The sequence below is a fragment of the Prionailurus viverrinus genome, unplaced genomic scaffold, assembly GCF_022837055.1.
Source record: "Prionailurus viverrinus isolate Anna unplaced genomic scaffold, UM_Priviv_1.0 scaffold_35, whole genome shotgun sequence".
In the NCBI taxonomy this organism is placed as follows: domain Eukaryota; kingdom Metazoa; phylum Chordata; class Mammalia; order Carnivora; family Felidae; genus Prionailurus; species Prionailurus viverrinus.
Window position 1 is genome coordinate 4,566,465 of NW_025927605.1, and position 16,429 is coordinate 4,582,893.

At 46.2% G+C, this 16,429-nt stretch overlaps 1 protein-coding gene across 2 annotated transcripts; it reads right to left on the bottom strand.

The window, feature by feature from the left end:
* Window positions 1–44: 44 nt before the first annotated feature.
* Window positions 45–12,749, bottom strand: MSL1 (MSL complex subunit 1). 2 transcript variants are annotated; one of them, XM_047845898.1, is made up of 9 exons: window positions 11,322–12,749; window positions 8,610–8,833; window positions 6,935–7,317; window positions 4,980–5,027; window positions 4,456–4,520; window positions 3,755–3,822; window positions 3,187–3,311; window positions 2,946–3,018; window positions 45–2,583 (listed from the first exon to the last, which is right to left on the bottom strand). In XM_047845898.1, the coding sequence occupies exons 1-9, from the start codon at window positions 12,087–12,089 to the stop codon at window positions 2,493–2,495; spliced, it is 1,845 nt and encodes a 614-aa protein (XP_047701854.1). In that variant the 5' UTR covers window positions 12,090–12,749; the 3' UTR covers window positions 45–2,492. The 2 variants fall into 2 exon arrangements, with proteins under 2 accessions (XP_047701854.1, XP_047701855.1); XM_047845899.1 differs by lacking the exon at window positions 4,980–5,027.
* Window positions 12,750–16,429: the final 3,680 nt, after the last annotated feature.

Sequence of the window (16,429 nt, forward strand, 5' to 3'; positions counted from 1 at the left end):
ATGCTTCCCAATAAATCTAATAAATTGAAGCAGAAGTTCAAAAATTAACAGCCACAATAGTTTATTTACAATTGAACTCTTTATAAGATATTTACAAGACAACCAATTTTACACATCAGAAATGGTATCAAAAGTATGAATTACAACACAGACAACAATATGAAATGGGCATAAAACAAAGCTGAAGTGGACAGACAAGCAGTTTCTCTTTTTAATTTATTAACACTAGCTTAAACGTTGTTAAAGAAAGAAACAAAGAACTATGTTTTAGGAGAATTGCAGGGCCGTAGTTGAAGATTGAATTTCACAGTGTTGTATCCCATGTAGGGAAAAAATAAGACTAATTTTCCCCCCACACTCTAACACACTGTAATTTCGCTCTTGGAACTTTGCTAATCTACTCTCCAACCTCCTCAACAAACCTCAACACATCCAAATCAAAGGAGAACTGATCTAGAAGAGGGGACAATAAAATAAGCAGTCCTAGGTATAGGGAGAACCAAGGAAATAGAATCCACTTAAGTCTGGCCAGATAGCACCTCATGGATTCCTCTTAGTCTAGCTCAATTTCAGAACCTGGGGAGTTCCCTGGGTAGGGCACAAACATAAAAGGTTAAATTTGCTAACCCATATCCAAATTAGGAATCCGACAAATGCTGAAAATCAGGAAGAAACAGAGGAATCAAGGAACAACGTAAAGAGACACTGATTGGTCTTTTTTCTTCTTGGGCACATTATAAAGGAACATAACATAGATCAGAGTAGGAAAGCCAAACAGCTTGCCATATTAAAATGATGGAGAACAAAGAAAATCTGGCCCAGTTTTTCTAGAAATCTCCTTCCTCCCCTTAAGGTGTGAGATGAGAGCCCCTAGTGGAACAAGTCCTATTTCTCTCTACACTCTTGCTGCAATGAAGTTCACAGCAGGTTCCCTTGTGGAGAGCCCACTCTCCTAAGCAGATGGAGTTACAAATGAAAGCCCATAGCCACACACACACACAGAAGGAGAAATAAAAGCAGCAAGATCATCCAAGAATACTACATGTGCTGCCGGAATAACTCCCTTAAAAGTCAAACCCAGGGAGCACAGATCAACATCTCACAAAAATCTTTAGCAGTGGGAGGCCCCTGAGGAACTTTTCTTTTCTTCCCACAATGGTATCCCCATTCTCTCATGCTCCACTGATGGGCCGGCCACACACCCTACATACCTTGGCTTCTCCTCTAAAAGTGCTAATAATCTGGGGACATATTCTCTTCAAGGATAAAAGCCCCTACCTTCTAGGAGATTAGACCCCTACTTGTTTTCACACAATAGTCATGAAGACTAAAGAAAGGCAATTCCTATATATTTAAGACCAGAGGTCTTGGCTCTATTTTCCTTCCAGATAGTTACAGGGATCTTACACTGAGACCAAAGTGGCGTGGAGTGCTGTCCTGAAATTTTTTAACAAAATGGGGGGAACGGGGACCAAGATGATACACATACAAATCTATTTTTACAAAGTGAATGGAGAAGCTCATTAGGTACATCTGTTTGTTTCAAGATGTAGACATTTGCCAGCCAAAGGAAGCACATATTTCCACATACCCCCCCACCCTCCCTAAATCTCTATCCCACCACCAAGAGCTCAGCTAAAAGAATAAAGCCCAACTAAGGAATACTTGAGAAGTGATGTGACACAAGGACATCTGTACAGGTTCTGGCATGCCATCCTCAGATGCCAATAGCTTTTGTCTAGAGCCATAACTTGACCAAAACTAACCATCCCCATTCTTTTTTCTGAATATTTTTTTTGAGGGGTGGGGGAAGAAATTCAGTTACCCATTAACTTACAAAATAATCATAGCCAAATATCCCTTCCCACATGGCTGTATCACAGAATAGTTTTAAGAGAACAACTGTTTTTTCAGACGTATATCTGCCAACTCTTGAATCTCTTTTCTACCCTGTGAAGATGACTTGCTTCATCACTTCACTTTTTATTCCTCATCTGGTCCTTAAGCTCCTGGTGAGGTTGGTTGTTTGTTTGTTTTGTTTTCGAGTAAACATCACTATACTCAGAACTATAAGGAAGGGTACACCAGGGCGTGAAGAGTGCCATGCAGGCACAGCTCTAAAGGCAGGGGTTGCTTCATCTTCCACAAGTCGAACGAAAAGAGCCCTTTTGCCCCTTTAACATAGGCAAATGTATAGAAGCAGACCCCTGAGGCTTCTAAATCTGCCATCCTATAGATTTAGCTTGAGAGCTCATATTCCCAAAAAGGGAAAAGAAATCCCAATCATCCTCCATAATTCACAATTAGCCCAATGGAAGAGTTTTTGTGAAATCAGAGTGATGAAAACAAAACCAAGATCAAGGGACTATGGAAGGGCATTATCAGCGAATGATAACATACATGAGGACATAGGTCACATATACAGGTCTCTGCCATTCTCTGGGAATGGCATGCTACAACTATCTGAAGACAGAAGGTTCTTGCCAGCCCAGCTATTTCCTACACGTCCGGTGAGGTGTTTGCTTCTTCTGGATCTCCAACCTGCATCGGCTACGCTCATCCAACCAGGGCAGCTCAAAATTCCTGGCAAAAAAAAAGGATAAGGAAATCAACTTGCAAGACTAGAAGGGATTCAGTGTGGACATGAGATTAACTCTAAAAAAGAGTTATATGCCCCTTACCACTCCTAATTCTGACTCCCAAGTTCCAAGTTTGGATGGTCTTTCCTGCCTCAAAGCCAGAGAAACAGTTTGCTATTAAAATGACTGAATAATCTACTTCTAACTCAAAAAGCAATCCTCCTAATTATCACTGTCAAAAAACCATGGCTATCCCTAAGCCACCTGTTCTGCCTTAGATCTAGGCTTTCATGAGGTCTAAAAAGGAGGTGGAGTGCAGGCTACCTGACAGGGGAGGGGGGGGCGGAAAAAAACCTTTGTACTTACTGCGGAGTTAATTTGGGTAATGGTCGTCCAAATGCTACAACAGGCAAGAAGGGGGTAATCATCAAACTTTCAACTATGGAAGAAAGCCAAATGGGACCTCGTTAGTGACATAGAGGGGAAATGTCTAGCAACTACACCTGCTCCAAAATGCTGTTCGCTCATTCACAGCAAGTTGTACCCTGGAGCCTTGCACCCTTTTCCTTCTTTGAAAACCCTATTCTCTTACATAGACAGAACTTACCGTCATCTGGCTCAGGGAAAAATGAGGTAACCTCAGGCTCAGATTCCTGAATTCCTTTCTTTTTATACATTCTGAGCTGCAGTCGTTGTAAAATTCTTTGTTCCCTGATCCTCTGAATATCCCATCTGGGAAAAACAAACCAGACAAACAAAACAAACAAACAAACAAACAAACAAACAAACCCAATATTACTGAAAACCTGCTCTATAAAAGCAACTAACACAATCCAGACACCGGTGAGACCCGTGCTGACTCTTCTTAATGGGGTGGGCAGGGTGGGGGTGGTAAAGTGAACTGTCTGCCGGTTCAGGGAAGACTTGTGTCAGTCTAGCAGTCCAAATCATGTGTTGGTGTTCCACAGAGAGTGGAACTGAAGAAGGGCGTACACAAAGAAAAAGAAGCCAAACACCTTTACTTACGACAACTACCACTTCAAACTAAGATACTCAACCAATTGGGATGCCAGTAATTTAAGGGTGTTAAGGGCTCCAGGACTTTTCACAGCATGGATGAGAGAGGTCAGGGTCCTAGGGCTCAGGTGTTCCAGGACGAGTACCTCTAGCCTCACCTTTTCCTTCTCTTCTCATCCAGCTCCAGTTTTGCATGCCGCTTCGAAAACACACTGTCATCCAGGTTCTGTGTAAAGAACAGCAGCTAATAAAGTATTTATCACCACGTGACACATGGGTATAGCACTCATCTCCAGCTTCCAGGAATGTAAAATCTTTTCCCTGCGGGTCCCACCTGAGTCTGTGAGTTCTATGGATGTCATGGGAACCTCCTGGTAACAGAATCAACAAAACACATATGCTTCTCCCCACACCCACCCTTTTAGACTGTCCACATTTCAAAATTATTTCCTTAACTTTCCAAGGTGAAAACCACATCAAACTGAAACAACCCTTGAGACTGCCATAAACCCTTCCTACCTCCATACTTTGCAAGAGTCTGTTCTAAGAGTCAAATGAGTTTGGAATATATGATTTTGTTGCTGAGTGGTACATGCTAATTTTTCTACTTAACGTAAAATCTCATTTTGTTTTGAGCACTCCCTAGCTACTTATTTTTGAATAAATCATTTTACCACTCTGAAACTCAGTTTTCTCTTCTATATAAACAAAAGAGTTGGATTAGATATAATCACTCAAGTTCCCTTCTGGCTTTAGAGTTATTTAACCCATCCATCCAGTTACTATAACACGTTCAAGTTAAAGCTCCATTTCTACTCTGTCCCTCACTCCCCTCCACTGACAGGTCTTGGGTACCTACCTCCAAAAGGTCTGAAGGATTTGGGTCCCTTAGAGGCTCTACTGAGTGGTCCCTCCAAGAAGGAACTGAAAAAAAAAAAAAGAAAGAAAAAGAAAGGGAGGAGGGGTGGAACCACCCTTAAATCCAAGGTCACACAACCCTCCTACTATTCACTAGGACCAGAGGTCTCTCCCCAGATAAGACCAAGTTACCAAGTGATAGGAATCCATTCTATGGCCTCGCCTGAAGCCATATTCAGTGTCCTTGCTATGGTATAAAAAGAACCTAAAATGCCAGTGCAGCAGTCTGCCAAACACAGGATCACAAAAAACCCTAAGCCAATACCTGACAATTCATATAATGGATGCTATTGCAGTTCCTGAAAAACAACTGAAATTTGTAGTCATTTTGAAGTCTATAGTGTAATCATACACCAAGGAATCTCACTCTCCCACATCCAACTGACAGGGAACGCAGCTCCCACCATCCACCATCCCCCCAACCCCCACCCCAGGCCCAGCCAGCACAATTCCTATTCTACTCACCAGCCAAGACTGAAGTTTCTCCTGCAACACTTGATGGCATCAGACACCCTAAATAATGCAGGAAAGAAGAATCATCTCAGTGTAAAAAGAAAAAAAGCCCATACCCAAAATGGAGGAAAGGATCATCACTGAAGTTCTCACTAGGAAGCCATTTTGGTTTTTTTGAGTTGTTCTTTTGAGAATTTCTCTCTGGGGGAGGGGAAGAGGGAAAAACAGACAAAAGAAAAGAAAATAAGCCCACCACTTTTTTTTTTACACTGAGACGACTTCTTTTCTTCATTATTTAGGGTGGTTTCCCTGCAACAGTTGATGGCCAAGGATATCAAACCTTAAACTCAGAACATGGCAGGTGAGTAAAAGTTGACCCTATTTTTCAAATAAAAGATCAGTGTTCTCAAAACTTACATATGTAGTCTTCTGAAACAGCTCCCTCCTCCCTCCAAACAAACTACCTTGCTGGTCCAGCCTGAACAACATGCACAAAGACTTTGGCTTCCTTAGAACAAGCCATTGAGCTTCCTCTTGAGATAGGGGCATCAAGAATAAGGATTCACACGTTTATTCACAACTCAGGCTCCTCAAAGGGCTGGGATCCCCCCAATCAGACTCTTTCTGTACTGCTATGCCCACAATCTCAGAGGTGTTTGGAATTTTCTGTACTAGGACAGATAGGGTTTTCAAAACAGCCAGTCAAACAGAACAGCTCTGGACCAAGCCATTTCCCAATCCCGGATGGGAAGTTGCTTCACGGTTTCTCTTAAGTTGTTACACAGCATTGCCATGGCAGCAAGAAGGTTAACCATTAAGGATGAACCTGTTCAACTGACTGAACCAACAAAAAACCTGAACCTAGATCAGGATCCTGGTCTATCTCATGTACTCAAGTGTGAGGCCTAATGTATTTTAGATAATTAAGAAGAGTAATCTATCTTCCCCACTTAATTTTGTCACCAGAACAGCCAAACAAAGCCTGGAGAATGCTCTTGTCTTATTGGAATGGATTCCCATCCCCATCCCTGCTAGGGCAAGACCCAGTGGTAGAAACTTGGGGCTGTGGCTCTATTCAAGAAGGCTTCCCCCACCATCACCCCGGAGTACCCACAGTGACTGTCAGACTAACATTACACAATTGAAGGCACATTGCAGTTAACTGGTTGATGTAGGAGATAAGGGAGCATCTCTGTGTGGAAGCCATAAAGAAAAAAAGGGAATGAAGACCAAGGTCCCACACCCCACACCCTCCCCAAGCAGCTCAGATATCCCAAGATAGTCCTTATTGTTTGAAAAATAGTTTGTAGACCATTTTATTTAAATATATGAACAACCAATGGGCTACTGCAATCCAAGTAAACTCTTCACATTTAGAACCTTTGTGAAGTATAGTAAGATAAAGTAAGACTGTTGGTCTTTGGCAGATTCCTCCTGCCCCCCAGACCGGGACATAGAGATACAGATAAATGTTTATATAGTTAAAGAGCGGAGGCCCAGGTGAAATTCCCCACCCCAAGCTGGCTCCCCAACCCAAAAATTACCATTGGCCCCTGAGAACACCCAAAGACCACCCTCCCAGGTTTCACACAATATCAATTGCAGGAACAGTCGTGCATGGCAAAGTATAAGTTCTATGCATTTCACAGCACAGAAAACCCTTCTTTCAGAGGGCATGCAAGTTGCCGGAGATTACACCCCCAAGTCTGGTGCTCTTGTGATGAGCAACTTACTGGCAAACACATCTCCCAGTGTTGTAAGCAGGCAAATACATTGAGCACATTTTGCTGTAATTCCATCTATTTGCAATGCCTGCACAGTGTCTGTCTCTGGCTGTTAACTTACTCATTCTTGACAGAACTCTGCTTTATTGATTGCACTTTTTTAAAAATGCCAAAGGCATTTTCACACTTGTTAGCTTGACCGCCACCACTAGGGTATAAGAGCAAGTGTTCTCTATGCCTTACTTGCTACAGTCTCCTCCTTCTTTGGAGAGGATTCCCGTAATGGTAACGGTGATGGGGGAGGCTGGTGCCAACGACACAAATACATTTCTGTGGTGGAAAGGTACGGCAAATCTTCTATCTCACTTGAGAAGGCTTTCTCCTTGGGATGGGTGCTGGGTCCCTTCTGGGGAGTGGAGAGTCTTGGCGGGGTGTCCACTGAAGACCGGGGCTTTTCTGGAGTTTCTTGGCTCCTCAATTCACGTTTACAAACAGTCTCAGATAAGGAACCACAGGGTTCCTCTTTAATGGGAGAGTGCTTAGGAGTTTTTGTTTTGACTTTTGAAAATTCAGGAGCCAGCTTTTTAACAGGAATCTTTCTTTCTGTACTTCCAAATGGGGATTTCCTATTAGATAGGGAAGAAAACATTATAAAATGTATTGATTCTTGAATAAAATCTGAATTGATTACATTTTGGGGCAAGAGAACAAACTAGTTCAGGTATCTAAATATCTAAACATCTGGTTCAGTTGGCAACCATGAGCAGGAACAGCCTCATGCTTACCACTATATATGACAGGCCCTCAGTAAGTCTTTATTGAACAACTGAGTTTCCATAAACCTCTAATAGTATCTTATTGCCTACTAAACTTAAAAAGAGTCTTATTTTATTCAAGACCCTTTCGCTAACATCAGGTGCCACTACTCTGTGACTTATTTCGAAAATTCCTGTTGGGGCGCCTGGGTGGCTCAGTCGGTTGAGCATCTGACTTTGGCTCAGGTCATGATCTCACAGTTTGTGGTTTTGAGCCCCGCATAGGGCTCTGTGCTGACAGCTTAGAGCCTGGAACCTGCTTCAAATTCTGTCTCCCTCTCTCTCTGTTCCTCCCCTGCTCATGCTCTGTCTCTCTCTCCTTCAAAAATAAATAAAAACATTAAAAAAAAAAATTTTTTTTTTAAAGAAAATTCCTGTCAACCAGAGACCGGTCTCTTATTTTTTCCATCAATTCTATACCATGTTAATTACAATCTGTTTCGTTTTTCTTGCTATCTACCAGCTTTCTTTCTCCCACCAATCTCCTCCCCCAAATCCCCATTCCTAGAATGCCGTCTCGTTTCCTGCTTACCAACCTAAATTCTATACTTCTTTTTCAAGATCCATCTCGCCCTAAAAGTTTCGCTATTTTACCTTAGAATAATCTTTAATGTCTCCGAATCTCACAAAACTTACTTTGTGTCACTATTGTCTACCTTCACATTTTATTGCAGCTGAATTCCAAGTTTGCCAAATTTATGCCACCTTTACAGCTAGACTGACTAATCTCTTTGGGTCCAAGGACAGTTAGATCTTACTTTTTTGTCCACCAGTGTACCTAACACAATGAAGGAATGATTTAACACTTCCTAACTTGATGTCAACTGCTATAGTTTTCTTTAAGAAACTCAGCTGCCAGATTTGTTGCCCATTCTCTTTGTGATATACTCTGCATTCGGTAATTACTACTGTGACCACAATGTTCCTAAAAGATTTTTATAGCCTACAAGAATGTTTCAAGATAGTTTCTCAGCATGGAAGACTTCTTAATTCAGGATATGGCTGCATTAAAACTAATTCCTAAATCTCAATCCCCTACTCTCAGTCACTGGAAACAAGTGTCCTCATCATGTCCAGACAGTGTAACAAAGTTATCAGCACACCTTTTGTGTCCCTTTCCACTCCGCCCACAAGAGAAAGGCTTGGGAGGCAGAGTCTGGGATGTCTCGGAAAGCTCCGGCTGGCACTCCAGTTTAATTTTCTCGGATAGCTCCGTTTCCTCTCTCTCTTCAGTTTCATAGCCCTGAAACAGCTTGTGCCTTTCTTTCTCGTTATCCTTCTTTACCAGCTGCATCCGCCTTTCCATACGTTCAATCCGAGCAAGGAGCTAAAAGAGAGAGTGCCAAAATGCAGACTTAACACACAAAAAATTACACCCAGGTACTTAGCACCGTTTAGGCATCAGTATGGTCTTCTGGCTTTTTCCATTGACCATAGCAATTTAACTTATTTTTAATAGGCAGACATTAACTGGAAAAGTTTTCCTTAAACACAGTAGAGAAGAAAAGGTACTCTGCTTAATTTTAGGGCTAACCTAGTTGAGGAGAGGCATGGGGGAATTTGTAGTTCATTCTTTTGAAAGAAGATCCTCTTTTCTGGGAGGGGCCACAACATGGCATGGTCTCTGCTACTGCTAACCATGTGGCTCCAAGTCAGTTTGGGAGTTTCCAGAATTAACCCTATGCTCTTTTAGGAGGCCCTAAGTTTCTTCAAATCCTATCCTCTCTCCTTTCACTCCAAAATGCTATATACAAGGGCAGAGTCCAAAGAATATATTGAGAAGGAATTAAAAGCTCACAGTCCCAGTGCCATGAGGGATTTGAAAGTGGTGTACAGGGCATTTACACAATGAATACTCAATTTGGAAGAATTATAATAGAAACCAGTGCCCATAATCCCGTCAATCAGAAATATGCTTATTTCTTTACATTTGAGATACCAGAAAAAAATCTACCTATTCATCTAAATATTAACTAAAACAAAGTCTTTTAACTCTAATTAAAGAGAGAACTACATAATCAAACAGAAAATAGAAGTCTATTACCATTGGAAACTTCATATTAAAATGTTCTGAGAAAAGGTGCCAACTATGCTCTTTAAACACTATAGTAAGAATTTTATTTGGGTAGACAGCGATATTAATGTTGTCTTCATTATATCTACTTAGCTGCAGAGATTTTAGTAGAGGCCAAACAACAACTGGAATAAGAGAAACAAGCTTAAGCAATGCTAAGACTGCAATACACAACAGAAACAGTGAATGCCAAGTTCAGACTGATACTCTATCCTTAACTCACCCCACTTTTACTGCCTAGGAAAGTCTGCAAAGGGGCCATTACCTCAGGAACTGAGCATAAACCTCCACAATCAGCAGGGGGGCTCCCTCCCCTCCCCCCCCTCCGCCCCAGTCAGCCATACTCTCATTTCATCTCCTTCTGTTCTGATTCCCGGCCTTAACATTACTCAACCACGGTTTGTGGGTGACATTTCCTTGATTTCTTCTTCTTCACTGGTCCTTCTCTTCGCCCCACTCACCCCCCCCATGTAAGGATATGATGTGTTGTAATTACAGTACCATTGCACCCCTAGACTGCAGTACAGTAGCTAAGCAGGGCCACCTCCATGTTGAGTAACTTCCACAAATCAACACTATGAGATATTTTAATGAGACCTGCCCCAGCTCCCATTCCACCTTGCAGAATACATTCTCCAATAAAACAGCCCCTGCTTGATGCGATTCATTTGTAAAGCAAACAAAATGAATAGCCCTGTGCTCCCTTGCTCAGCCCTTGGCGCACACAACGCCAGAGAGAGAGAGAGAGAGAGAGAGAGAGAGAGAGAAAGAGACAGAGAGACAGACTGCTGCAGCCTGAACACAACAATTGTAGAAACCATGTTTATTTTTAGGCAGCTGTAAGGTATGCTAGCACAGTAATACCCCCCCACACACACACACACAGTTTTCCTGATATCTGAAAGAATTTGTTTTAATGCATAGGGAGCTCTTGACTACTGCTGCAGTGAAAACAAGCCTATATAGTCGTGCTCCTCAGAAGTACAAAGAAATAATAAATTACTGCCCTACTATCTTAAGATTCTAAAATAGGCATTTTTTTTTAGAGGGGGTCTACTTTATACATTTAATAAACTTACTTTCCCCTGATGCCTTAAAATCTACCGGCCTCTAAACACAATGCTTATACAAGGGAGCTAGTCAGTGGGTCATGTTTTATAACTCAGATTCCCATTAAAAACTGTCTGAAATCAAAGGCGGTCAGTCTCTTCATATCATTGAAGAAAACTAAAATAGGATTCCACTGTGAAATCACCTCTGCCTCTCTGCCAGTGAAAAGGCCTACTGCCCTCCTGTCAGAAGATGCTCCAGCAGTGCAACAGCTGCTATGTCCCTCTCCTCTCAAAATGCATCTCTAAAGCAAAAGCTCCTTCAATTAACCCCTTCCATAAAGCCACCACATATGCATTCCCACCTTTGCATTTTCAACCCCTCACAAATCAGATCTTTTCCCACTCTAAACGTCTTTCCCACAAGTCTGGGGCTGTCATTTTAAATTAACCCTTTGGCACCTGAAACCTCCCCTCCCCCTCCCCCTGGGAGGTTGCCCTTTAACCCTTCCCTCCGACCCAACGTGTCTGTGAGCTTGGCTCCCAGGGACTCCACACTTAAGCTACTCCTTTGCTGGTGGCCAGCCTCCTTACCCCTAACCAAGGGATACCTTAACCTCCTACAGCCCCCTTCCCCCGAGCATGCGCACAACTCGCTCTTCATCCTGAACGCCGATTAACCCCTCCCGTACCGTGTCTCTCTCTGACTTCAGCTCCTCGATCTCCTTTTCCTTGGCCTGCAGCTGCTGCTGCTGCTGTTCGATGAGGTCCAATTGCAGCAGAAGGATCTGTTTGAGGCAGGCGGCCTGACTGGAGGCTCCCGAGCCGCCGCCACCCCCGAGAGGGCTCTTCCTCATACTCTTCCATCTGCCCTCGCTAGCCGCCAGGGTCCCGGCGGTGGCGGTGGGCGCGAGGGGTGGCGGCCCCGGCAGAGGTAGTGGTGGGGGTCCCGCCGGGTCCGAGGCGGTGGCAGCTGGGGGAGCCGCCCCACCCTTGTCCCCAGCCCAGGGCGTAGGCTCTTTGGCCGCCGCCACGAGAGAGCCCGTCTGAATGGGCAGCACCGCCTGATACTTGGGTCGGGGGCTGCAGCCGGCTCCCGCGGCCGCTGGCTCCCCCCCAATGCCGGCTTGTTTGGTGGCCGGGGGCGGACAGGGCAAGGGCACCGAGCCGCCCCAGCTCTCTTCCTGCTGCCCAGGGGCCGCCCCGGCCGGGAGTAACAAGCCCCGGCCCTTGCCGCCGCAGCCGGCCGGGGAGGGCGCGGGGCTCCCGCCCTGGGAGGAGGCCAGCGGGGGCCCCGGCTCCTTGAGCTTACGGTGCCGGGGGAGGAAGTGGGCTTCGGCCGCCCCGGGCTCGTCCTCGGGCCCGCCCAGCGCCGCAGCCCGCTCGTAGTCCAGTCGCTGCTCAGGGTTGCCGCCGGCAGGGGCCGCGGCCGCCTTGAACACTGCGGATCTCATGGTCATAGTGGTCCGGAGCAGCGTCGGGGACCGAGACGGAGGAGGGGGTGGGGAAGGGGCGAGGTGTGGGGGGTCGAGGACGGAGGAGGGGGAGGGGAGTTTGGCGGGCTCGCCTCAGCAGCGCGGCAGCAGGCCTCGGCTAGCGCGGCTCCTCCGGGGCCCGGACGCCATCCCGCCGGCGTGTGGAGAAGTGGAGGCCGCGGCTGAGGCCCGCCGCCGGCCCATGGGGGCCTCGCCGCCGCCTCTGCTGCCGCCGCCGCCGCCTTCGCCTCAGAGGCAGGAGCTCGCACCCAGCCGCCCCCGAGCTCATCCCCGGAGCTCGCTTCGGCCCCCCCTGGCCCGGCCGGGCCCGCCTCGTCTCCCCACCCCACACCCCCCCTTCCCCGCCCCGGCCCCCCGCCCCGGAGCTCGCCTCAGCCGCCCCGAGCCTCCATTTTCCCCCCGCTCCTCCTCAGGAGGGGGTGGGAGGGATGGGTCCGCCCAAAAGCCCTCCTACTGCGGGAGGGGGGTCTGTCGCCTCCCCCGGGGGTCTCCGCGGCTCGGGGTCCCCCTCCCCCACAGTCACCCCCGGCGCCTCAGCGTTTCCCTTTAAAAAAACGGAGCCGCTCGCAGCCGCCACCGCCGCAGCCGCCGCCGACCGGAGGGCGCATGCGCCAGGCGGGGAGCGGGCGGGAGCGAACCGGGAGCTAGAGGAGGGAGGCGGGCCGCGCTATTGTGAAAGGGGCCGCCGCTGCCTCGAGGGGGGCGGGGAGGGGGCCGCGGAGGCCCTGGGCGCTGGGGGCCGGCGAGGGGAGGCCAGGGATGAGGGGCGAGGACCCAGGAGCCCGCGGAGGAGCGAGGCGAAGGTGGGCTGCGGAGGGAGGGGGTTACTCGGGGGAGGGCCGGGGGAGGGAAGAAAAGGCGAGGGCGGCTTTGGGAAGATGGGGAATGCGGAGGTTCCCTGGGAAAAGGGAACGCGAGAGAATGGAGCGGAGAGGAGGGCAGGGGGCTTCAGGAGCAGACGCGCCCTTCGAGGCAGTGTACGGAGCGCTCCACGTACCCGGCCTGCGCTGGGCGGCCCCTTCCCCGGGCACCTTGGCAGCCGGCCCGGCCCTCGCCGGAGGGGCCCCGCGGCCCCCGCAGCAGCACCGCACGCCTCCTGGACCAGAGTCAGGATTCGGGCTCCTGTCTGAGCCTGTGGGTGTTTCCTGGGGGTAGAATTCTAACCCCTCCACCCCTTCCACTCCCCAGCAGCCCCACTCTGGTCTGGGAGAGAATGAAGTTCTTTGTCTCTAAGGGATTCAGACCAGAAACTGAGGGACCTCTGGTTCCCAGAGGGAGGAAAATCCATGATGTCTGCTGCCTAGGGAGTTCTTGCCACAACCTCCCTAGAATGAAGTATTGCCAACTACCGACAGTTCTTTCCCAATGGCCATCTCCCCAGTCTTAAGTCACTTCTAGCATCTGCTGGAGGTTCACGAAGGGTCGAAGCAAAAAGGAAATCTCGGAAGGGATTTTTATCATCTTTTTTTTTAAGTTTATTTATTTTATTTTATTTTAGTAGTTTCCACACCCAATGTGGGGATTGAACTCACCATCCCAAGATCAAGATTCACTTTCTCCTCGGCCAGAGCCAGCCCCAGGGATTTCTGTCTTTACTGGGAATAGGAATACTTTGCATATTCTCTTATGTGGAACACTTCTTCCTGTCAGTGTTCAATGTGTGTGTGTGTGTGTGTGTGTGTGTGTGTGTGTGTGTGACTTTCCATGCAACTTAGGCAACAAGTCTTCAGTTCCTCGTGGAAAAACTTTTAAGTAGTTTTAATTGATTGTTTTTCTGTTGAGGTGTATTTTTTTTTTTTTCAATCCATATGAAGATGGAGATGACTAACATCCTTTGGCCTGATGTGAAAACCTCTAATTAGAACTATGTCTCGGCCTTGTGGGCCCAAAGCATGAAGCACTGAAAATTTTAAACAAGTGGGTGTGCATGTGTTAAGATGCCAAGAGAGCCCCAGCCCTCTTCCACCAGACTGTATGGCCTAAGATCGCAAAGCAAGCATTGGGGTTAGGGATACCAATAAAGGCGGGTGTGGTGGGAGGCATATGGAATATGGTGTTCTTTTTCAGTGTCTAGACTTTCAATACCATCTCTACATTGACAACTCCCAAATTTATATCTTCTTCCTGGACTCCTCCCCTAATCATATATCCAATTGTCTAGGAGACATATCCATTTAGATGTCTAATCAGCATTTCAAACTTACATCTAAGATCTCACTCCTGAATTTCCCTCCTCCAAATCCTGCTTCTACAGCCTTCTTTTTCTCTCACCTAATACCCACTCAATCTCCAATCCCACTGCCCTTCAAAAGATGTCCAGAATCCCACATCTTCACACACCTCCACAACTTCCACCTTAGTCTAAGTTATAGTCGTTATCACACCTTTTTATTGCTGTAACCTTGTAATTAGTCTCTCAGTTTCAACCTTTGCCTCAAATCTGTTCTCAGCACAGCAGCCATAGTGATCCTGATAAGACATGAGTGAGATCATGTTCTTTCTCTGCTCAAAATCCTCTCATGGCTTCCCATCTTACTTGGAAGAAGAACAAAATCATTATTACGGCCTACAGGATGTGGCCCTCTGGCCACTGCTCTCTGACTTCAACTTTTACTCTTCTCTCCCCTATTCACTCCCCTCCTGCCACACTCCTCTCTTTACTGTCCTTCAGACACGCCTGGTATTTGCTCAAATCCTTTGCCTTGCTATTCCCTCCACTCGGAGCATTCTTCTTTCCAATAGCCACCTGCCCTCCTATCACTTCTTCAGTTCTTAACTGAATATCATCTCTTCATCAGACCTTCTCTGATCACCCTATGTGAACTCACATACCCCTCCAAACTCCCTCCCTTCCTTTTCTGCTTTATTTTTCTTCTTTGTGCTTAATACTTTTAAACATGTAATTTACCTTGTTTATATCTTCTCCCACTAGAATATAAGCTTCATGTTTTTTCACTGCTATACCTTCAGCACCTAGAACCATACCTGGCACAAAGTTGGCACATTCATTGAATGAATAAATGAGCTATGTAGATATATTAAGAGAAAGCATCTTCCCTTGACCTTTAGCTTAGTTGACAGTGACAGTTTTAACATTAATATAGTAAAAATGAAACCTAGGGAAGAATAAGGTCTGGGAGTACAGAGAAGATAGAATATACCATCTGGAAGGAATTGAGGAAGTGGCAACTGAGGCGGATCTTAAAGGTTGAGACCATAGGAAGACCTCTCAAACAGAAGTGAGAGCATTACAAAGGCATGGGATAAAAGGATAGATTGGAGTAAATGAGAGAAATTGGCTGGAGTTTAGTTTGGATAGTGGAGAGTATAGGGGATAAAGCAGGTAAGGTAGGTTGAGAACAGATTATGAGGCCTAGCTAAGGAATGGATAATTTCTTAGCCAAGGTGAAGCATCAAAGGATTTCCAGCAAAGTGGAGAATGGCCAGATTTGTTTTTGAAAGCTAATTTCAATATTTATATCTTTGCACCGAAGGCAGGAGGCCAATTTGAAGGCTGTTACCCTAAGTGTGAGCTGACACGTGGTTAATCTAGGATACTAGTGGTATGTGGTCCCACATCATCAGCGTCACTGGGAACTTGTTAGAAATGCAAATTCTCATGGGGCGCCTGGGTGGCGCAGTCGGTTAAGCGTCCGACTTCAGCCAGGTCACGATCTCGCGGTCCGTGAGTTCGAGCCCCGCGTCAGGCTCTGAGCTGATGGCTCGGAGCCTGGAGCCTGCTTCCGATTCTGTGTCTCCCTCTCTCTCTGCCCCTCCCCCGTTCATGCTCTGTCTCTCTCTGTCCCAAAAATAAATAAAAACGTTGAAAAAAAATTAAAAAAAAAAAAAGAAATGCAAATTCTCAGGCCTCTCACTCTAGATTTAAAGAATCATAAATGCTGGGGTGAGACTCAGCAGTCTGTGTTTTAACAAGCCTTCCATGTGATTCTGATGCCCCTCAAGTTTGAAAACTTTCCAGAGTTGGCTGACCAATTTTTGGGTTTTGTTTGTTTGTTTTTGTTTTTTAAGTAATCTCTGCACCCAACCATTGCTCAAACTCACAACCTGAGATCAAGAGTCTTATGCTCCACCAACTGAGCCAGCCAGGCACCCCTTGGCCTTCCTATTCTTAAAGGGCCAGACAGGAAATATTTTAGGCTTTGACAGTCATAGGGGCTCTTACACTATTCAACTCTGCTATTGTGTTGCAAAAGACATGTGAATGAATAAGGGTGGCTTATGATGACTGTTAATGTAAGGTACCACGGTTGTGGAGATACAGAGGGAAAGGCAAGTGGTGGCAG